General features: G+C 31.8%; 2 protein-coding genes across 2 annotated transcripts; both read right to left on the reverse strand.

Annotated features, from left to right (window-relative positions):
- Positions 1–613: 613 nt before the first annotated feature.
- LOC137818110 (uncharacterized) lies at positions 614–8,018 on the reverse strand. Its single transcript, XM_068621343.1, has 7 exons — positions 7,909–8,018; positions 3,727–3,997; positions 3,097–3,643; positions 2,359–3,011; positions 2,039–2,274; positions 1,795–1,962; positions 614–1,716 (listed from the first exon to the last, which is right to left on the reverse strand). The coding sequence occupies exons 4-7, from the start codon at positions 2,371–2,373 to the stop codon at positions 1,608–1,610; spliced, it is 528 nt and encodes a 175-aa protein (XP_068477444.1). The 5' UTR covers positions 2,374–3,011; positions 3,097–3,643; positions 3,727–3,997; positions 7,909–8,018; the 3' UTR covers positions 614–1,607.
- Positions 8,019–10,716: 2,698 nt separating this feature from the next.
- Positions 10,717–11,560, reverse strand: LOC137818084 (NDR1/HIN1-like protein 1). Its single transcript, XM_068621307.1, has one exon. The coding sequence runs from the start codon at positions 11,510–11,512 to the stop codon at positions 10,889–10,891; it is 624 nt and encodes a 207-aa protein (XP_068477408.1). The 5' UTR covers positions 11,513–11,560; the 3' UTR covers positions 10,717–10,888.
- Positions 11,561–21,875: the final 10,315 nt, after the last annotated feature.

Here is a 21,875-nt window from a genome sequence, read left to right on the forward strand (position 1 = left end):
AAGATGGAATGATTGGAAGAGTGATATTAATATAATAGTTTTAATATGGAATGATGGGATGCAACTAAGTTTTGAACTTTTCATTTTACAACAAAACTAAGTTTTGATATTTGAATCAAAGTTTTGTTTGAATTCAATATGTTCTACTCATTCAGAAACTTCGTCAAAATCATAATTTATAATTTGGAAGTTGTTAATCAATACAATTAAGGACAATCTTTCGAGATGTGTTATTTTTTAGTTGTGTGATCGCTATCCTCTGTACGGTGTGGATGAAGAGACGGTAAGACATATCTTCTTTGAGTGTAAGTTTCTTGGAGAATTTAGGGATTGTGTCTTGAGTGGTTAGAGTTTTCTTCGGTATTCCATTGTGATGCACAAATGCGCTTTAAGATGTTTAAACCTTTAGGTTTGAAACATGTTACTATTAGGTGTTGGGGAAATTTGGGTTGGTATTATAAGAGAAATTTGAAATCATAGGAATATGGTTATTTTTAAGAATGGACAAGTTGATCTAGTTGAGGTTTTTACTATAGTACAAAGGAAGACTTGGTCTTAGATTACGGTAAAGAAATGATTGACTGATTTCTCTTATTCCACTAGTGCAGATAAGTTAAACAAATGCGGCTATTTTAAATTTACAAATGCGGTCATAGAACCGCATTTGATCAACACGCATTTGTAAATCTGGAATTTACAAATGCGGTCCTATGACCGCATTCATAAATCACATTTACAAATGCGGTCATTTTAGGTAACCGCATTTGTATATTATTCTGAATTAGGGAGTGGGTTTGGGGTTTAGGATTTATGAATGCGGTCTTGGTAAAAACCGCATTCATAAATCACTATTTACAAATGCGGTCATTTACTAAGACCGCATTTGTAAATGCGAATTCACTATTTACAAATGCGGTCTTGGTAAATGACCGCATTTGTAAATAGTGCTTTTTTTTTTTGGTACATCCTGTTTTGTGCAGAAACCATATATTTAAATAACCTGCATAATGATTAAACCCAGCCAGACAAATACAAAAATGTAGTAACCAATTGAAATCATCAAAATGTACATTTACAAGTGATCAAATTACATATAATAAAACCACTAATGTTGTTTACTTATGCTAGAGTTATAAAAATTAATGAAGTATGTGGACCAAGAATCTCTAACATATGAAATGCCTTCCTCACTCATTGGTGTTTCTTCTGTGAATAACTGCATTGCAAAGTTGACATAAATTAGTTTCTAGATATATATATGTTCAAGAATTATAAAAATGATTTAACATATACCTCCTTCCAACCAGTTTTAACACCTAGTCTTATAATGGTAATCATCCATTGCATAATGTAATAGTCACACTCATAGCTTCCTGGTTGTTTATTACACTATATAATTCAATAAAAAGTAATATGTTAGTATATTGATAAACAATGATAATAGAGAAAGAAAAAAATTACAAACCTTTACTCTTATGTAGTTCAAATTATTTGAACTGGATCGACCTTTTAGGATGTTATATCCACGCCATGAACTGGTTAATACAAAAAACCTCGTTAGTAGATGGTTAATTAGTAACATATACAAAGTTAAGTTTATACTATACTTACGTATCAATGATATCCTTAAATTTTGTGGGCATCTTCTTGTGTAGGGAACAGAACCACACAGCAGTCTTATCAACCATTGATAAGACAAGTAACTGCCAATGATGCCTATATGATCATTGAAAAGAGTTAGTAAATATTTAAAACATGAAATAATAATAATTGATGACATATAATTAAACTTACTCATTAATGTAAGGGCATAAATAAATTTGTTTTCCCTCTTTTTCCAGGATGTTAGTGATGTATGCTTGAGTCTCAGTTGAGTTTGGTCCAACGGGATTAGTATATGCAGGATCTACGAATCCATACATATTTTCCTTCCCCTCAGTGATACAGACTCTATGCAAAAACCTACAAGTTTTTAGTTAAAGCATAATCAATAATAATTTAACATAAAGTAAATTGAATAATAGGTAAAGATACTTACATCATAAAAAATTGAATTATACTTATATTGAGCTCCTGGTTCCCAGATATAAATTCTGATAAATCTGTGTTGTAAATCATCAGTGGCAGTTCAGTGTTGATTTGAAAAAATGTATTATCCCACGGAACTGGAAAAGGATCATTGCCAATCTGACTAGCAATGAGACGTAGGGAAGCCATAGGATCATAAACTGGAACCTCACGCTTCTTTTTCGGAGTTGGTGGCTGAAAAGGTTCCTACAAGATAAACAACATTTGTATTAAATTATATGTAATATATAAATATAAATAAAAAATAATATAATGAAACAAAATTATTACATGAGGTTCGGGCATAGATCGAATGAGCTCTCTGGGCCAGGCAACGAATGTCTGAAATGCATCGGCCACAGTGGTTACCTCATCTGAAGGTAGTGGAACACGAGCATCAGGAAATCATACTATTTCAACAGTTACCTTCGCCACATCAGGGGAGAGAGGAACGTTATGTAAGGTGGTGGCGTTTTTATAGACTTTTCCAAGTGCCACCACCCGAGGAAGTTTGCCGCCCACTACCAGTAGCTCACAATCCTCTGTCTGCCCATTGATATCATCCCCTGATGTTGGAGGAGCCGCACAACTCCCCTTTGTGCTCTTGGGAGTGGGACTAACAAGGGGTTCAATCGGCTCAGCACAAACTTGTTGCGATAGAAACTCTTGTCGCATTCGATCATTCTCCTTTTTCATCTCCAGCCACATCAAATCAGTCTCCTTTCTCATCTCCTCCATTATTTCTTCACGTAACTTAGTCTTCATTTGAGTTTCCTTCTTGGAGGAGGAGGATGGCTGTCGTTCTGAAACTCCAAAATAAAGTTTAATTCCGACCCCTTGTCCAGCGGCACGAACACGACCAGAGTGTTCAGGTCGTCCAATTGCTTCAACCAGGATATCGTGACGACCTTCAACAACAAATGTACCGTCGGATTCCAAGGAATCTTGCAAGAGTACACAAAAATCATATTTTCAATCGTTAATATAATTAATGCTTTAAAAAAATTGAAAATAACAAAAATAACTTACAATTTTTTCGATTATAACCCCGGATTGCTCGGAACTTGGTGCACCGGACTTTTTAATTCGGGCCCTCTTCCATTTTTCATGGCGAAAAGGTGGTGGAGGAGAAGTGACCCCTGTTTCCACATTCTCAGAATACGTCCCCTGTTGAGATTTCTCCTTTTCCACCATCAGTGTTTGCTCAAGTTTTCTATACCCCGAACGAGACATAACGTGCGGGGTAAGATTCTTCAAAGCTATCTCTTGAGCTTTCTTCCGACGATCCTGTCATAATTGAAATAAACAAACTGAAGTAAATAAGATAAACTTATTAATGTTATATAAACAAAAAAGTTACTTCACTTACCATCCAAGCCTCATTTTCACGGCTTTCTCTAAAAAGACGTCATGTCTCTTCATCAATATGTTGGTACTTTAAACATGGATTTTCGTCTTTAAGGTCGCCAAAAATGTATCTCGATGTCAGTCTTGACTTAAAGGTACGAAATTTAAGTGCGATATTGGATAATATCTTTGATCGAAGCGGTTCCACATCAGGAATGTCAAAGTTTGCCTGCAAAATAACATCATGAAATTAAAATTAATTAATCAATATTAAAAAGCATTATATGATAACAATAATAATGTAAAGCTTACCAGAACATCCTCCCATAGCATGTTCCGATCAACCTCTGAAACCTCATCCCATGAATTAATCAAAATGGAGAGCCTCTCACGAGAAACAACTCCAAGATAGCTCATAAACTCATCTGCCTTAGGACCAAAAGCCACTCCAGTGTTGACGTCAATGTCAACATGTGTCTTCTCACCAGCAGCACGTCTCAATGCAAGACGCTTCAATCTAGTAGGTCCTCTACTACCTCGCCCAGATCGAGGTCTGACTGGAGTCTGGTCGTCATCCATGTCTCTGTTAAAAAAATTAGGTAACAAACATTAGTTAATGTGCATCGAATTAAAATCATATAAAAATAATACATAAAATTATAAATGTTTATTTACATGTTGCATGTGGGTTGAATGTTTATATGTAAATTCCTTCACTGTGGTCTTTACGGGTTGCATGTACATCATCAAGTACATCGTCATCTTTATTAGTTATCATTGGTGTGAATGAACGAGTTTTGCCATATTCAATATCATTTATGGCTTCCCCTTGTTTTTTCCCGTGTAAAACGACATACCAATGTTCTGACGTAGGATCTTTCACATAGAAAACCTGAGATGCTTGTTGAACCATTATAAATGGCTCATCTCGATACCCTATCTTTCGAAAGTCCACTAGTGTGAATCCTGATTCATCAATTTTAACCCCACTTTTATTATCAACCCATTTACACTTGAAAACTGGAACGGAAAACTTAGTGTAGTCAATCTCCCATATCTCTTATATAAACCCATAATATGCCATTGATCCAAGTACTGGATTTGTATCTTTCGAAGTCGAAAACTGCATTGACTCGGCTTCAAGAGTAACACCAGAATTTTGAACTGTACTCTTTTCATCCAGGGACTTCGTGTAAAATATACAATTATTCACTTCGTACGCTGTACATGAAATGACATCAAACTTCAATCCAGCAGCCAACCAAGTCAAGGTCTCTGATGCCGTTGAATCCTTGAACACCTCATCTTTAAACCAAGGCATGAAAGTTCTATTATGTTCCATCAAGACCCATTTCTCTGCTTGTCTTGGGTTATTTGCCTTCACAATGGCTTTATGAGCTTCTATGTAAGGTACAACTTCATCTGTGTTATTCAATATGTACAAATGTGCTTGCAAGACTTCTGATCGAGATTTGCTTACAATATTCACACCATGTAAACATTTACTTGTAGAACGCCTGTGGTGCCATGAATTAGCTGGAACACCTATTGGATTTGCTTTTGTCATGTACTCTGAACAAAATTCAATACTTTCTTCAGCTATGTACCTTTCAATCATTGAAGCCTCTGGACGATAATGATTTTTCACATAACCTTTCAAAATTTTCATATACCGCTCAACAGGATACATCCATCTTAAGTACACTGGTCCACACAATCTAACCTCTCTTACCAGATGCACCACTAGATGAACCATGATGTCAAAAAAAGACGGAGGAAAAAACATTTCCAATTCACACAAGATAACAACAATTTCATTTTGAAGTTCATCTAGTTTTGAGGGATCAATGACTTTACAACAGATGGAAGAGAAGAATGAGCACAAACGGGTTATGGTGTGTCTAACATTTTTTGGTAAGATCCCACGGATAGCTACCGGCAACAATTGTTGTATCAAGATGTGACAATCATGAGACTTCAACCCAATTAACTTCAAATCTTGCATTGACACTAGACTCTTCACATTTGAGGAATGTCCTTGTGGCACTTTCACACCCTTTAGACATTGACAAAAACTAATTTTTTCATCTTTTGACATTGTGTAACAGGCTGGGGGCAAATATGTACGCTTACCCATTTGTATGGGTGCCAACTCGCCGCGTATGTTCATCTCAATCAAATCTAAACGAGCATTTAGACCATCCTTCGTCTTCCCGTTAATGTTAAGAAGTGTACCAATTAAGCTATCACACACATTCTTCTCAACATGCATTACATCTATACAATGTCTGACTTCTAACCTCGACCAGTACGGAAGATCAAAGAAGATTGATTTCTTCTTCCAAATATTTGTCACATATGACTTTTTTTTGGACTTGCCGAAGGTGTGGTCTATGTTATTTACCTTTTCGTAAACCTCAACACCGGTTAATGGAGTTGGTGGACCACTACCCTCTTGGTGTCCATTAAAGGCTTTTTTCAACCTCCGGTAAGGATGATGACTTCTAAGAAACCTCCGATGCCGAAGATATACTGTTTTCCTTCCATGTTTCAATTGTTGAGAAGCAGTGTCTTCTTCGCATATTGGACACGCTTTGTGACCCTTAACACTATAACCTGATAAGTTACCATATGCCGGAAAGTCATTGATGGTGCAAAATAACATGGCATGAAGCTTGAAAGTTTCATTAGCAAATCCGTCAAATACTTCGACACCCTGGTCCCACATTAACTTCAAATCTTCAATTAGGGGACTTAGATAAACATCAATATCATTCCCTGGTTGTTTCGGACCGGATATCATCATAGACAACATCATGTATTTTCGCTTCATGCACAATCCAGGAGGTAAGTTGTAAATAACTAGTAATACAGGCCATGAACTGTGATTTGTACTCATATTACCAAACGGATTCATTCCGTCTGTAGCTAAACCAAGTCGGATATTTCTTGATTCTTTACCAAATTCTGGAAAGTCATCATCAAATTTCTTCCATTGAATAGAATCAGCTGGATGTCGGTACATGCCATCGCATTTCCTCTCATCTGCATGCCATCTAAGATTCTTAGCATCGTCTGGGTTTGCAAACAAACGCTTCATCCTTGGAATGATGGGAAGATACCACATAACCTTCATTGGGGGTCCATGTTTTTCCATGTCATCAATAGAATCATCATCTTTTTGTTTCAACTTATAACGTGATAACCCACACCTCGGACAACTTTTCAACAATTCAAAATCTTTCCGGTATAATATACAATCATTAGGACATGCATGTATCTTTTTGTACTCCATACCCATTGGACAAAGAATCTTTTTTGCCTCGTAATTACGATTAGGTAGACTATTTCCCTCTGGAAGCATATTCTTCAACAGCTGGAGCAATTCCGTGAAGCTTTTATCAGTCCATCCGTTTATTGCCTTCAAATTCATCAATCTTAACACCGCCGACAACCGTGTGAAGTTAGTTGATCCAGGATACAAAGGAGTCTCTGCATCTTTTGACATACTTTCATATCCATGCGCTTTTGCAAAACACTCAGCTCCCACATCACGAATCATGTCCTCCAATCGATCATCATCTCCATCATCGTGTACTGCCTCATCCATGGTAGAACCCACATATTCTTTAGTTACGGAAACACGTGGTAAATTTAATAATTCACCATGCCATGTCCAAGTTGTATAAGATCGAAGAAACCCATCACATAACAGGTGTTCCCTCATGATATTCACATCCAGTATCCTTCCATTCAAACAATTAACGCACGGACACCTGATCTTTGCTCCATCATGACCACTAATAATCGCGTTACGCTGCGCAAATTGTATAAATTCCTCTACTCCCCTTTCGTACTCATCACTTATACGAACAACATTAATCCAACTTCGATCCATTATATATTCTGGAATATAGTTAGGATTTTCTAATAATTAGTATTCTCTTCAATCTCACACATTTGCCGAGGGTCGAACACCCCCGGACTCAATCCAAACACGATATTTCTATTCTAAAAGTAACAATAACTAACATAACATAAAACTTTTATTAAAATGTAATTAACAACTAACTAAATATTTCACTTCTAAAATTAAAATTCTAGAACAAAGTTTAATACACTATAGAATTCCATAAAGATTAATATCATATTCATTTTTATTTAAGTAAAAGTAGTTTAAAGTGACAATTATAAAAAATAAATGATGCCAGGGAAAAAAAGAAAGATATGCAAAGAGAAAGTGCAAAAAATAAAAATAATTACAAAAATAGAATTTATATATAATATAAATTTAAGAAAATAGAAATTATATAATACAAAAATTCAAAATACACACAAATATATAAATTATTAGTTATTAGTTATACATTCCAAGTTGTATTAGTTATTAATTAAATATATATTATAATACAGAAAAATAAAAATTCAAAATATTAAATATGAATTCAAAATTTTAAATATAAATTCAAAATATTAAATAAATACAACACTAACCTTTAGGTTGATGGTGATCGGAGACGAAGACGAAGGCGTAGGCGAAGGCGGTGGCGGAAGCAGTGGCGGTGGCGGAGCAGAAAAAACCAGCGAGCCAATAGAACAGTAACCACCTATATGCAGAAAACGAGTAAGGAAACGAAATGACAATGCCAAGGAAGTGAATAATGACAATGACAAAAACGAAAACAAAAACAAACGTTGAAGCAGAGAGAGCTGAAACTTACAATGCAAAGCGGAGAGAGCTGAGAACGTTGAAACGAAGAGCGAAGAAGACGAAAGTGAAAGTGAAAACCAGTGGCGCGCTTCTATTTTTAGGGTAAAATTGATTTACAAAAGCGGTTCTAGGGTAAGACCGCATTTGTAAATCAATTTAATTACAAAAATGCCACCGCGTTTTTTACAAATGCGTTTAAACGCAAAGCCGCACTAAATAAATGGTCGTTGTTTTCAAATTTTGTACTAGTGTTCGGATCAGTGTTTGGAACCTTTATGTTGTATGAAGTATTTGAGAAATTGGTACTCGGTGATTTATACTTATAGTCTTGTCCAAGTTTGGAGATTCAGTGAGTTTCAGTGCAGGTTTCTCACAAGTTTGGATTGATATTTATGGCTCTTGGGTGTTTGGCTTACTTCTACTTGCTGGCAAAGATCATGTTCAGTTGTTAGAGAAGGATGAGTTTTATTTATTTTGTATTCCTGTGTGAGAACATGACTTCTTTGGAAGAATGATGTATTTGTATTCTGTTGTGATAATGTCTTTATCATGCCTTTATCACTCTTGACATGTCTTTGTCACTATGGTTGTAGTTTTGTAGAGTCTCATGAATCCTCAGTTAGTTGGACATTAAAAAGATTGATTTGAGATTTTTTTTTATATAAGATTAAAACATTCCTCAAGTATCTAAAAAATTTCGTCAATTTTTATTTTAAAGTATGTTTTCATATATAATTTTAATTTTACCTTCTAAACAATTTATCTATATATATTCTTTAACTTATTTAAGTGAGTGAAAAACATCTTCTCACGTAAGCATTCATCTTGAAAAAAATAATATCAAAAGTTTTTAAATTATGTGTCAAGAATTACAATTCAATTCCTTGTAACCCTCTTATCTAGTTACAAATATTTAAAAAATATTATTTCTTCAAAATGAGCTTTCTCTCAATTCTTTATGTGCATAATTTTAATATTTTATTGTATAATTTATTTAAATTTTACTATAATCTTGGGCCCTTCCATACGTGCTGATATAAAATTAAAGAAAGAAAGAGAACTTCAACTTCTTATATTTTTGTAAAGTTTTCGGCACAAAGAATTAAGTATACATTTTGCTTATCGTTGATTATGACAACATGGGTTAGATCTAGATAGTTTTTTAATTTTTTTATAAGGATTAAAGTATCCTTCAAATACTTTTTATTTATTTAATTATTTATTTATTTTGATGAAAAAAATAATTGTTGATAGAATAATTCTAATACTTTTATATATAAGTCTTCGTACTTGTTAAATAAAAAATAAATATATTTCATATCTTCAAAATATTAATAACATTCACCTTTACATTTAATACTAACTTTATAGAATAAGAAGATAATGCTTTCATCTACAAAATATATAAGAACAAATGACTTCTTACATGATGATTATACCAATAATTAGGGTATTGAAAGAAGTAGCAACTGTGAAGCTTCTTTTTGTATGTACAAAATCATGTTATTTATTCTATGAATGATGAGAGTGAAAAGACCATGATTTGATAAAAATGGAAACAAGTGAAGATGAAAGGAGGGAGGGTAGATGATGCATAAATGATCATGCATTTAAAGGGAATGGAGAATGCTTTAAAGTTCCAACCTCCCTCTTGCCACCTAACCCACCATACATTGAGGGAGTGGAAAGTTGGTAGAACTTGTTAATTCATCTTTCCTTTTATTAGAATCTCTTGAATTTACTTTTCACAAAGTTGAAGCCATATCAAAGAAACCACCATTATTTTTCCTCACTTCATTTCATATGCACTTAATCATGTGTATTACACATCTTAGATTCGTAATATGTTACAAGTTATGAATAGTATATGATGAATTTGAAAAATATCATCACAAAATTATAAAAATAAAAAAACTGTTTTCCATCTTAATGAAATAGTACACTTCTGTCTTTCAAAAGTGACTCCTTCCATTATTTTATTTCCACATGCATATGAGGTCCCCCCAAAGGAAAAAAAATAATTATTTCATCTTTGTCTTTCTCTGAAAATGAAGATCGTGAAGTGAATTCTTATGGAAATGATTAAATTTTATCTATACTTGCTATGAGTAAAAAAATTTAAACTAACCAGTGAGGGACGTGTTGTCGATCTAACATTAAATACTAGGTTATGGAATGTGATCATGTGTTGCGTAAACAGAGGACGTGATCCTAAAGCTATGGAAACATTGATGAAACAAATTCAAAGTACAATTAAAAATGTCTGAAAAATGGGTACCAAATTCTAATCTCTTGTCAATAGACAAAAAACAAAAATCGTAAAAGTAAAGGATCCAAGATGCAATCTTAGCAAGAGAACCATGGTCATCATGTTTGATACGAAATCATATATAATTTTTGGCCCTTCAAATTATATACAGTGATGGTTTTAGAAAATAAAATATAATAAAAGATAAATTTATAATTAAATAATATAAAAATTATTAAAATAATAGTATCATTTTGTCAAGCAGACGTAAAAATATCAAGATCTATAATTTTAGTGTCTTCTTGACAGTAAAAAAGAAAAACCAAAATGTTGAAAATTGAGGTACAAAATATAGAATAATTATTTCATATATAAAACTCAAGTACACTTTATCCAAGTAATCACTCCTAAAAAAATTAAATACAAAACTAAGAACAAAGAGAAGAGAAAAAAAGAAAGATAAAACACTGGTGAAAAGATGGTTGAAGCAGCAGAGCAAAACCTGAAATCTTCTTCTACACATCAACACTGCAACTTTGCAAGAGGTGGAACTTCACTCCTTCGGCATTGCTCCGATCTCCGGCGAAGCTAATATACGCGGGACAGTTAATATTAATGTGGTACCTTCCAGAGACCCAAGTTCCGACCTTCCACTTGACCCTCCCGTTGACCTTAACGTTGACCATAACGGTGCCGGAACTTTGGTCCTGCTGCAGGGAGGCGAGAACAAACGGCGCGACGGGGACGGTGTTACCGTAGAGGAACGGCGACCAGACGGTGAAGTCGTGGTGGCCCTGGTAGGTGTCGGGGAGGGCGGTGGGGAGGGAGATCTGCTGGCTGCGGTAGGAGGCGTGGAGGCGGAGCGCGTGGTAGTAGACGCCGATACGGGCGTTGGGGTTGTGGGCCGAGAGGGTGACCTGCATGGTGAGGGAGAGGGTGTTGGGGATGGGGGAGGAGAGGTTGAAGTTTAAGAGGGTGGCGTCTTGGAGCGTGAAGCGGGGCTTGGTGGGGCGGAGGATGACCCATATGAGGAAGACAACGAAGAGGACCAGGAGAATGAAACCGGCGGCGCCGATCAGAATGAGGCGGAGGAGACGGCGGTGTGAAGAGTGGTGGTGGCCGCAGTCCTTGGTGGACATGGTGCTTGTTGGAGAATTACTTGGAGGAATAATAGGTTGGAGAGGGACCTGTGTTTGTGAGTCTGAGTGAGTATATATGTAATGCAAAGATGAATAATAATAATAATAATAATAATAAAATAATAAATAAATAAATAATAATAATAATAAAATAATAAATAAATAAATAATAATAATAATAAAATAATAAATAAATAAATAATAATAATAATAAAGATAATGGTGATGATAATAATAATAATGATGTAAATGTAGGTGTTTCTTATGCTGTACACTCTGCAATGCCGAATTCAGAGAAAGAGAAATTATTTTGATGCAAAAAATAATTGGTGAAGACCTACCTAGTAGCAGAAGAGTGAAGAAAGAGAAGTACACATGTCTGTGTCATAAGAGTATCTAAGGACTTCAAAAATTCACTACTATTATAGGTTGATATTTTAATGATTTTAAATAAAGTAAAAGTTGCTTTTGTGTTTGTTTATAATAAAAGATTATTTTTTAAAACAAAAATCTTTATAAGAAGCTACTTGAAATAAATTAGGAGTTAACCAAATTTTATTTTTTAGTTTTTAAATTATTTTATAAAGCTAAAAAACGATTAATGAGTTCTGTCTGGATTCTTTGATGAGAAAAGTTGTAACAAAGAGACTCTGATTACTAACAATGTGTTTAGAGGGCGGAAATGTTTACCCTTATTACTATTTTTATATTATTGCATTGATGCTATAAAGGGGAATTTGGTGCATTGAAGGAAGTCTTAGATGAATTAATCATACATAGGTGATATAGTAGAAAAAGAAAAATAAGATAGAAATATAGTGAATGATAAATGAATGTCAGAGTATAAGTATTTCTTTTATTATCATCAGAGAAAGTTATTTTGAGAAATGAAGGTGTGGGAGTATAAGTATTTCTTTTTGTAATCATTACCTAAATTATTTTATTCTTTGGTGATTAAAAAAATTATCATTACCCAAAGAAAACTATGTTTGAGCTAGATTTCTCAATTTCACTCTTAACATATTACTTTGTTTTTATTCATTTACTTAGACTTAAAAAAAAATCTCGGCAGATAAAGTGGGTTACAGTTAAAATGATAGTGACTTTGGTTCAATACAATATTAAAATAATTTTTTTTACAAAAAAATAATTTTGAAAAACTAAAGTCTATCTCTATCTTTTAAGTGTTGTTTTCAAAACATAATTGACTTTTATATATATATATATATATATATATATATATATATATTTACTTGCTTTGTGAGTTTATTAAAAAATGTAAAATAAAATAAAATTATAACATGATAATATACTAAAAATATTATATGAGTATTTTTTTTTATAAAATATTAAATAAGTACAATTAATAAAATTTAATACTTTTTTTTCCGAACATTTTGAAAGATTAACTTGTTTACAAAGTGTTTGACGAATTGTCTATATCTCTTTAAAGTTTAATTTAAATTTAACGTTAAATCACATTAGAAAGTCACTACAACAAAATCATGAAATAGAAACTAATTTTAGACATTAAAAATAATTAGTTGCTATTAAATTAGAGATAATTTTAGAGATTATATAAATTTTTTGTTTTTAAATTAGTTTCTATTATTGTTAAATGATTTCTAAATTAGTATTTAAAAACAATGTTTTTGCTACCAAATTTAGAATCTAAATAATTAGTAGTTAAAATTTTGATTGTTAATTAGTTACCAATTTAGAAACCATTTAACAATAATAGAAACTAATTTAGAAACTATTTTTTTTAGTTTATAAAATGGTCTCTAATTTAGTTATTATTGTAACTAATTATTTTAGTATCTAAAAATTGATTTCTATTTGATGATTTTATTGTAGTGAGTGTTTTCAATACTTTCATTTTCTTTAATCATTATATTTTCTCTTCCATTCTTGAAAATCCAAGTTTGTTTGGTTTCTTTTGAGTTGGCTTAAGATCACTTCCTAAGATGTATCTTTCTCTCTTTAATATTTGTATTTATATTCGGAGATTTATTTTATTTTCTTGTAATATGTTTTCCTCACAAATGATGTAATTTATTTTAGTTACTAATTGTTTTAGGTGGAAGAAAACATTAGCAAGTTTGTGAAGAAAGGGTTTTACACTATCTCAAATTGGTGTCATTCTTTAAGATTCCCATGGTATTGCTGGTGAAGAGCATACTCGCTACTATAGTGCTTACGATTTGCCGATAAAAAAAAATAGTGCTTACGATTAGATTCATTTTCATTTATAAATAAAGATGAATGAAGTGCTTAAGGGAAAAAGTAGTATGAAGAATAAATTTGTATGGTGCCCCTAGAAGAGCAATAATTAAAAAGTTTGTATAATGTGAAAGTGCTACCACATACAAGAAACAAGTAAATCTTTAGAGTTTTTTTAAAAAAAATAGAGAAAGACAAGAATGACACTGAAAAAACTTCGTGTAAGTACTCAACCTAAAGTCATGAACAGTTATGAGACTTCACATTTAAATTGGTATGTTTATGCATGTAAAAGTATTACAAACTTAAATGTAGATGATAATCTTAATCAAGATGAAAATTTGACATACAGAAAATTATTCAGAAGATTAATTGTGAAAGTTATAATCAAGTATGGTCTTCTTTATTATTTTGTTGAATACGAAAGAATCACAATATACGAAAGATTAATTGTAGGAATACTACAGATGTGGAAAATGAATACATAGAAGAGATGAATAAAGTTAAGCAAATCATGTTTAGGATTCATAATAACATTTGCTTAACTTTTGCTGATGTCTTAAATGTGGTTAAGAATAGATGATGTAATTGAAGATTTTGATGGACTTCAACATTCAAGTACTAATGAGAAAAGATTTTTCATACCTTTTGTGTTGTTAGTGGATTGGGGAGAATCAATCTACCACCAAGAAGTGTCAAAGAACACCTTTTGGGGTTTAGCTTGTCTTGTGCGAACCAAAAGATGAATGGGATATGTGGTTGTATGTAGATTACAATGGTAGGTAAGATTTGAAAGGAGAAATATAATAATTTTCGAGAAATGTAAAGTTGATCACATTGAGATTTTTACATTAGCACAATTAATAGTCTAGTTTTGAGTGAAAATAAGAAAATGTTAGTTATTTTCACCTATGTTCAGTGGTGTATTGATCCTAAGTCTTGTTTTTTGTGGTATGGGAAGAATTAGGTAGGGGGTATGTTATGAGGTAAGAGGAGGTAAGAAGATGGTGAGGTAGGAACTGGTCAGAGTGTTTGCAGTTGCGGTTTTTGAACCATCATGAGACTTTTTTTTTTTGTTTTTACCAAAATAGGGTTGTTGTAAAAAAAAAAATTACAAATCTGAGGCAAGTCGTGTCAACTTGACATGACTTCATATATAGAAGTCGACTTTTCCACGTCAGCCTGAAGTCGTGCCAACTTGACACGACTTCTATCACGTCAACCTGAAGTAGTGCCAAGTTGGCACGACTTTGTCCACATCATTTTTTTTTAAAAATTTTCTTGTTTTTAAATAAATATATATTATAATTATTTAATTATAATTAAAATTATAAGTTATATAATATTTGAAATTAATTTGATAAATAATTTTTTTATGAAGGAATAAATACTTAGGTAAAGAAAATGAGGAAATTAATAATCAAACTTGAAATTGAATTTTATTATTAAGCTTGTTTGTGCGGACAATTGCTTCTATTGTGACCTTCGGTTTTGCAATATGAACAATTTTTTTTGTTTTTCATATTTTTTATTAATCTAATAACCAAATTAATATATTATATTACCGTCAAACATGATTCATACACAATTATTCATTTTTTTATTGCTTAAAACTAACACTCTTAGAAAATTATGTATCAAATTAATTTTAAACATTACATAACTTACTACTCAATATAAAAATAAGAAAATTATATATATATATATGACGTGACACGACTTCAGGGGTTGGCGTAACGTGACAAAGTTGTGTCAACTTGGCACGACTTGTCTATATTTGTAAATTTTTGAAAGCGACCACATTTTGGTAAAAACGAAAAAAAAGACCTCATGATGGTCAAAACCCCTGCACCTGCAGTAGTTTTGTTCAGGTTCAACATACCACATTGTGTGGTTTATGAGTTTGTTTTCTTTTTTTGGTGTTATGTTGTATGGAGCTTTGCTATTCCTTTTTGGCTATGAAGTTTACGTTTGCTTTGTTAAGTAGACTTGATGGTCTTTTACATGATTTTGTATAAGGGTTGTAACACCTTTCAAGTGCTCCATTTTTTTTATTAATTCATTCTTTGTCATTAAAAAAATATGAGACATGTTTAATATTTAGGAGTTAAGATCGATGGTATAATTTAAATACAATTTTCTTAACCCTTCAAGGTGCCTTTTAAAAAAAATTCCTAATGAAGTTTCAAGCTCCAAAATAAACAATACTTCAGATGCAATGATTGATCATAGTAATATCATCTCAATGAACTTGAAGTCGAAACATTAATGTTGATTGAGAAAATCGAAAAGGTTCCAAAAGTTAAAATAAACTAATCATTGTTCTTTTAACCTCAACTAGAAGAAATTTGTTCCCATTAAATCTTGAAGGAAAATTTGTTCTTAATAATCCCACACAATATCAATAACAATTTAAATGCATATTCCCTTAGAAGTATGTTAAGAACAAAATCATAATAAAACTTGAAACTCGAAAACCAATAATCCTTCTAATAATAAAACTTCAAACCAACAATACTTCTAGACAATTAACCTAATTATTTTATTTCATTAGTTGAAATCAGAACAAATAACGTATCAATAGTTTAGATCGAAACAAATAATATATCAATAGTTTTTGAAGGACTAACTTGCGGTTCATCTTTTCAAAAATCACAAACTAATAAAAAACTACAATTACAAATGTGTAAAAGCAATTTTAAATTCTTTTTGCAGCCTAAAAGATTAATATAAGTTTGGTTCATTTTTTTACCTTACTTTTAATCTATCTGCCAACCTATTATTCGTTTATAGTTTTATATTTCCTTATTAGCAGTATGAAGTAGGTAACATGATGAAACTTTGCAATGATAAATAAATGAGAATGAAAACTATTAATGTAGGTATCACCTATGCTACAAGGCTCACAGATTCCGAAACTATGATTCAGTTGTATGAAGTTGATATAACCAGAGAGTTGCAGTGTTTTACTGTTGGAACATTTATGAGTAAATAGTTGTCAGAAGTTGTCTGTGGATTTAAACCTGTTAGATGGTTTCATTAATTATTATGCCATATGTGTTGATGTGCATTCATACAAGTACTATAGTTAGAAATCTCGAGAACAGTGAAGAGCCATTGCTATAATTTCGAATAGACTCTTCATTTCAACTATTCAGTCGGTGGATCTAATTAATACGTAAGAAACCAATCTTTCTCTTTCAAAACTGCATTACAGGAACTCATTGAGAGCAGATTAACTCAAACTATATTATAAAAAAATTTCTAAACTTAATTTTTTTTAAATATAATTTTAATAAGATTTGTTAGGTTTGGTCATTCGTTATCCATATCTATCAAACTACCTATAAATACCTAACCTAGTTTCATGTTTAAAAGTATCAAGAACTGAGTTCATCCACCTTTAAATATTCAGTAATAATTTGGCTACACTGTTATACTGAAATGCAGAGTTATTATATTATATTTTAAATTAATATTTATTTATTTAAATGAATCTGAATCCTTTTTTGTTATAGGTATTGTTTTTGTTTATTTGTTTATTTATTTTATAATACTGATCTTTTATATTATATATTAGATATTTAAGATTATTTATATCAAGGAAACGTTTAACGTGATTGTAGAAGAAGTAAATTTATAATAAATACAATATTTAATGTAAGAAAGGATGTATTGATGTTAGATTATAGATCAATCAACGTGAATTGATCCATATTTGTAAAAAAGTATTTATAAAATTTAAGATGATCATGCACTCTAGTCTATGTAAATTTTGGATATTTATTTTAAAAAATTAATTAATATTAACTTAATCAGAAATATAGAAAATTATGTTCGGCGTATACACAAAATAGAAATTAATCATTTTGTAAAAAAAGTTAATTAAAAGTATAATTTAACATAAAATTTAATTAATATTAGAAAATAAATCTAACTATACTATATTTGTAGGAAAAAGAAGGTTTTTAACGAGTTTTATTTATTTATTAGATATGATTTGGGATAATGAAGTTCGATCATTAAAGACCTATCACATTTGACTCATATTATTATCATATTATTATGTAATACTCATAAAAGTAATTTTGAACTTTACTTTTATTTGTTATTTTTGTTCAGGAGGACTCTTATCCAATACATCATGTAATAGTTATATTTGAACAAATTAACTTGTTTATTACACTAAAATGACAAACAAGTGACAAAATCATTTCATGCAACTTTTAAATAAAATAACTATTGAATGTTTTAAAAGTTGTCTAACCTTAGGGTATATGAATTGCAATGACCTCCTTCCACTTAAAATATGTCTCAATCACAACTTTAATTATAGTAAGGTTATATAATACAATTATACTTGTTAAATGTAATGAAAAATGTTAAATTTACCTTTGTGATATAATTTCCTAACTTTGTTTTCTTTTAAGTGAACAAGACCACACCACTATGTAATCCCTATATACAATTACAATTAACTGCCAATGAGACCTACAATGAATGATAAACAATTAGTTCTATGATTACCTAATTAGTTTAAAATAAATACAAGTTAGAAAGCTAACCCATCAATGTATTGGACTTTTATCTTCCCAAATTTTTGCATGGATTGAGGCTCAACAAATTCATATATTTATGATTTTCCTGACTCCACACTCAATTTGTCTATATACATAACACAATGAATTATAAGTTAAATGTAATTATTATAATATGAAAAACAAAGAAAAACATAAAATGATCACCTATATGACCCATAGTTGTATCACTGAAATGATTAATATGGAGGTAACCTAACCTCCAATATGTATGGTAAGGAAATGTATAGAGGAAAAATAATAGTATCAACTTCAAATACTTTGTGGTCTTTGTATCTGTAAAGGTTTCCTCCTCAACCTAGATAATATGGTTAGAAGCTAAGATATGAGATCATCCTCAACTTCTACCATTTGATCATCAACAATAATAGGTTAGGTTCTCTCAGAATCTGCTTAGTACAATGGAACATTTTTTCAACGAAAGGCAAAATGTTAGTTCAACATTGATAAAAATTATAACAATAAAAACTAAACAAAAAATAATACAATGTAATACACGTGCCTGTGTTGAGATTGGTAGGACCAAAGGTCTAAGCCAAGCCAAAAAAGTTACTAAAACCTCTCCCACCAATTGAATATTTGTACTGGGAAGGGGCACTCGAACAATAGCATCTTGAGCTTCTATCAGCCACTACACGTTGGACTGTAGAGGGACACTATGAATGATTAACCTTCCTTGTCAACCAATTGCCACTAGACGCGAGGGGTTATCTTCAACATATAACTCACACTAGTTTGGTACATCAATGCGAGTAAGATCTGTTTAAGGATTTGCAACAACACAGCTTCCTTTAGTGCTCACTTGAATAACCTCGAGAATTGTACAAGGTGTTTCTTGAGTCTGTTATTAGGAACGAGTAAGAGACTCTAACTTCTCGTTAAACTCTTACTGCAAGGACTGTCAAATTTGATTTAATTTTTCTTCAAATTGCATCTCCATCTTATGTAAGGGCTATTGACTACTAGAGTCGACACTTATTTGTAGTTATGAACCAAAATAATTGAGGAGTTCCTAAGAACCACCAATACCGCACACACATCCTCTGGGTGACCTGCTTAACTAATAAATCTTACAACATACGAAAAATAACTAAGTATAACTCTAACTACTTAATCTATGAATGTGGAAAAAATAGAATAGAACTTGTACTTACAAGATCAATATACTCAAGCTCCTAGTACCTTTGCTCAAGTCTTCCCGCGAGACAATGCTTTTGGTTTAAATAAATAAAAAATAAAGATAAAATATTTTAAAAATAATATAGCTTAAGTATTAGATAAAAAAAAAAAAAATTCTCTTCGTCTTCTTCCTAAACTAAACCCTTTTTTCTCCCTCCTCTTTATCGGACAATCCATTAATGTTTTATAATCTTTTACACTAGAAACTGGTTTTGACCATCACATTAGCACAATGACACAATAAACTTATTTTGATACAAGTACACGTGCACGTGTCTTTTAATCGGTAAGAATTACATGTCAAATCAAAATTAAATAAAAATAATAAATGACAAGGAGAAAATATAAGATTATTTAATATTTATATCCAACTATTGTACTCCTATTTCTTTGCCTTAATGTGTAAGTTTTAACTTCCGAAAATAAGTCCGAAAACATTTTCTTTTCGTACAAGTACTTCTCTTTTGCTGACTTCAAATTTTCACCCACTGCTTCCTCAACATTCTCTATTCAGTTACTACCAAAGCTAACTTTTTGTCACTTCCAATAAACATGCAACTTCATTCTCCATTTTTCTCACTCAAACATGTATATGCAATATTATATTTTGGTAATAATTTTAGGTTCAGATTTTGCGAAAAATGGATACGGACCCATGTGTTGTAAGGAGATTTAATTTCGCTTTTTTTAATCATCCTGAAAACAAATTAGAGAAGCACAACTTTGTAAAAGAAATCGTGTAAAAGTGATATAATTGTACTAAAGTGATATTACTTTAATATTAAATAGATATTTGATCAACAATTTTTACAAGTGCCTAGGTGGATTCTTTTGAAAAAAATTATTTGTTTTTTGCTCTAAAATAATTGGAATAACTAATTAAATTATTAATTTGTTAAATTTTATAAAATTAAGAATTTTTTAGTTATTTTTAAAAATTTAACTAAAAACATGGTATTGAAATCCTAGTCCTAACCGAAAACTAAAGTCTAAAATATATAAAATTGTAAGGATATCGTGTGCGGAAGCGTAATAATTTCAACCAAAGATTATGAGAAATTAAAGTAACAAAGTAAAGTGAGAATGATACCAGAAATTTTTAGGTGGAAAACCCCTTTAAATAGAGGTAAAAAACCACCGATGAGAGAGTCAAAACTTCCACTATAATGGTACTGAGAGTACAATGAATTCCTCTCATACTAATAGATAAATAACCCTAAAAAAAATCCTCTCTATATGGATTAAACACTTACACCCAAGAACAGTAATAGAAAGTATATGAAAAGAGAGAGAAAGCAAGTGTGTGTTGTTTGTTTGTTGTGTGTTACATTGTTTGAAGGAAGCCACTATATATGGTGGTTCTAGGAGACAACAATAATAAATACAATTAATGGTAATTAACCTCCCTTTGATGACAATTAATTGTAGTAAGAAACCTCCATTTGATTACAATTTAATTGTGGTGAGTAACCTCCCTTTGATTTCAATTAAGTGTGGCAAGTAACCTCCCAATTATGACAAGAAAACGGAAAGGTGAGTCATAACCTTGACTTGCCTTTGACTGGAACACTCTCTCGCCATGAAGCCTTGATTAAGTATAGATAATACCAGCTAAGTTCAGACAATGATCGAACTTAGCCGATGGAAGTGGCTTGGTCAACATGTCTGCAGGATTTTCGGTCGTATGAATTTTTTCAACAATTATATCTCCTGTATCAACAATGTCTCGGATAAAATGGTGTTTAATTTCAATTTGCTTGGTCCTTGAGTGATACTTAATGTTCCTGGTTAAGTGGACAACACTCTGACTATCACAAAATATAACAAAAACATCTTGTTGAAGACCAAGTTCACTTACCAAGCCTCGAAGCCATATAACCTCTTTCATACCTTTTGTAGCAACAATATATTCTACTTCAGTGGTGGAAAAAACCGCAATGGCTTGAAGTGAAGAATACCAACTGATAGCAAACCCACATAGGGTAAAAATGTAGGCTGAAAGTAACCTTCTCCGATCTAAATCACCACCATAGTCAGCATCAACATAGCCAACTACTCCTCCGGGATCGTTATATGTTGATCAAATACCAAACTAAGATCTGGAGAACCTTTCAGATAACGAAGTATCCATTTAACGACTTCCCAGTGTGCCTTGCCTGGATTATGCATGAACCTGCTAACAATGCTAACAACATAAGCTAAATCAGGTATAGTACATACCATAGCATACATGAGACTTCCAATTGCATTTGAATACGGGACATGTGACATGCGCCTTTTGTCCTCGTCTGATTTTGGACATTGATCTGATGACAACTTGAAGTGGGCGGCAATTGGAGTATTAACAGCTTTGCAATCTCGCA

Source organism: Phaseolus vulgaris, chromosome 11, assembly GCF_000499845.2.
Source record: "Phaseolus vulgaris cultivar G19833 chromosome 11, P. vulgaris v2.0, whole genome shotgun sequence".
Classification (NCBI taxonomy): domain Eukaryota; kingdom Viridiplantae; phylum Streptophyta; class Magnoliopsida; order Fabales; family Fabaceae; genus Phaseolus; species Phaseolus vulgaris.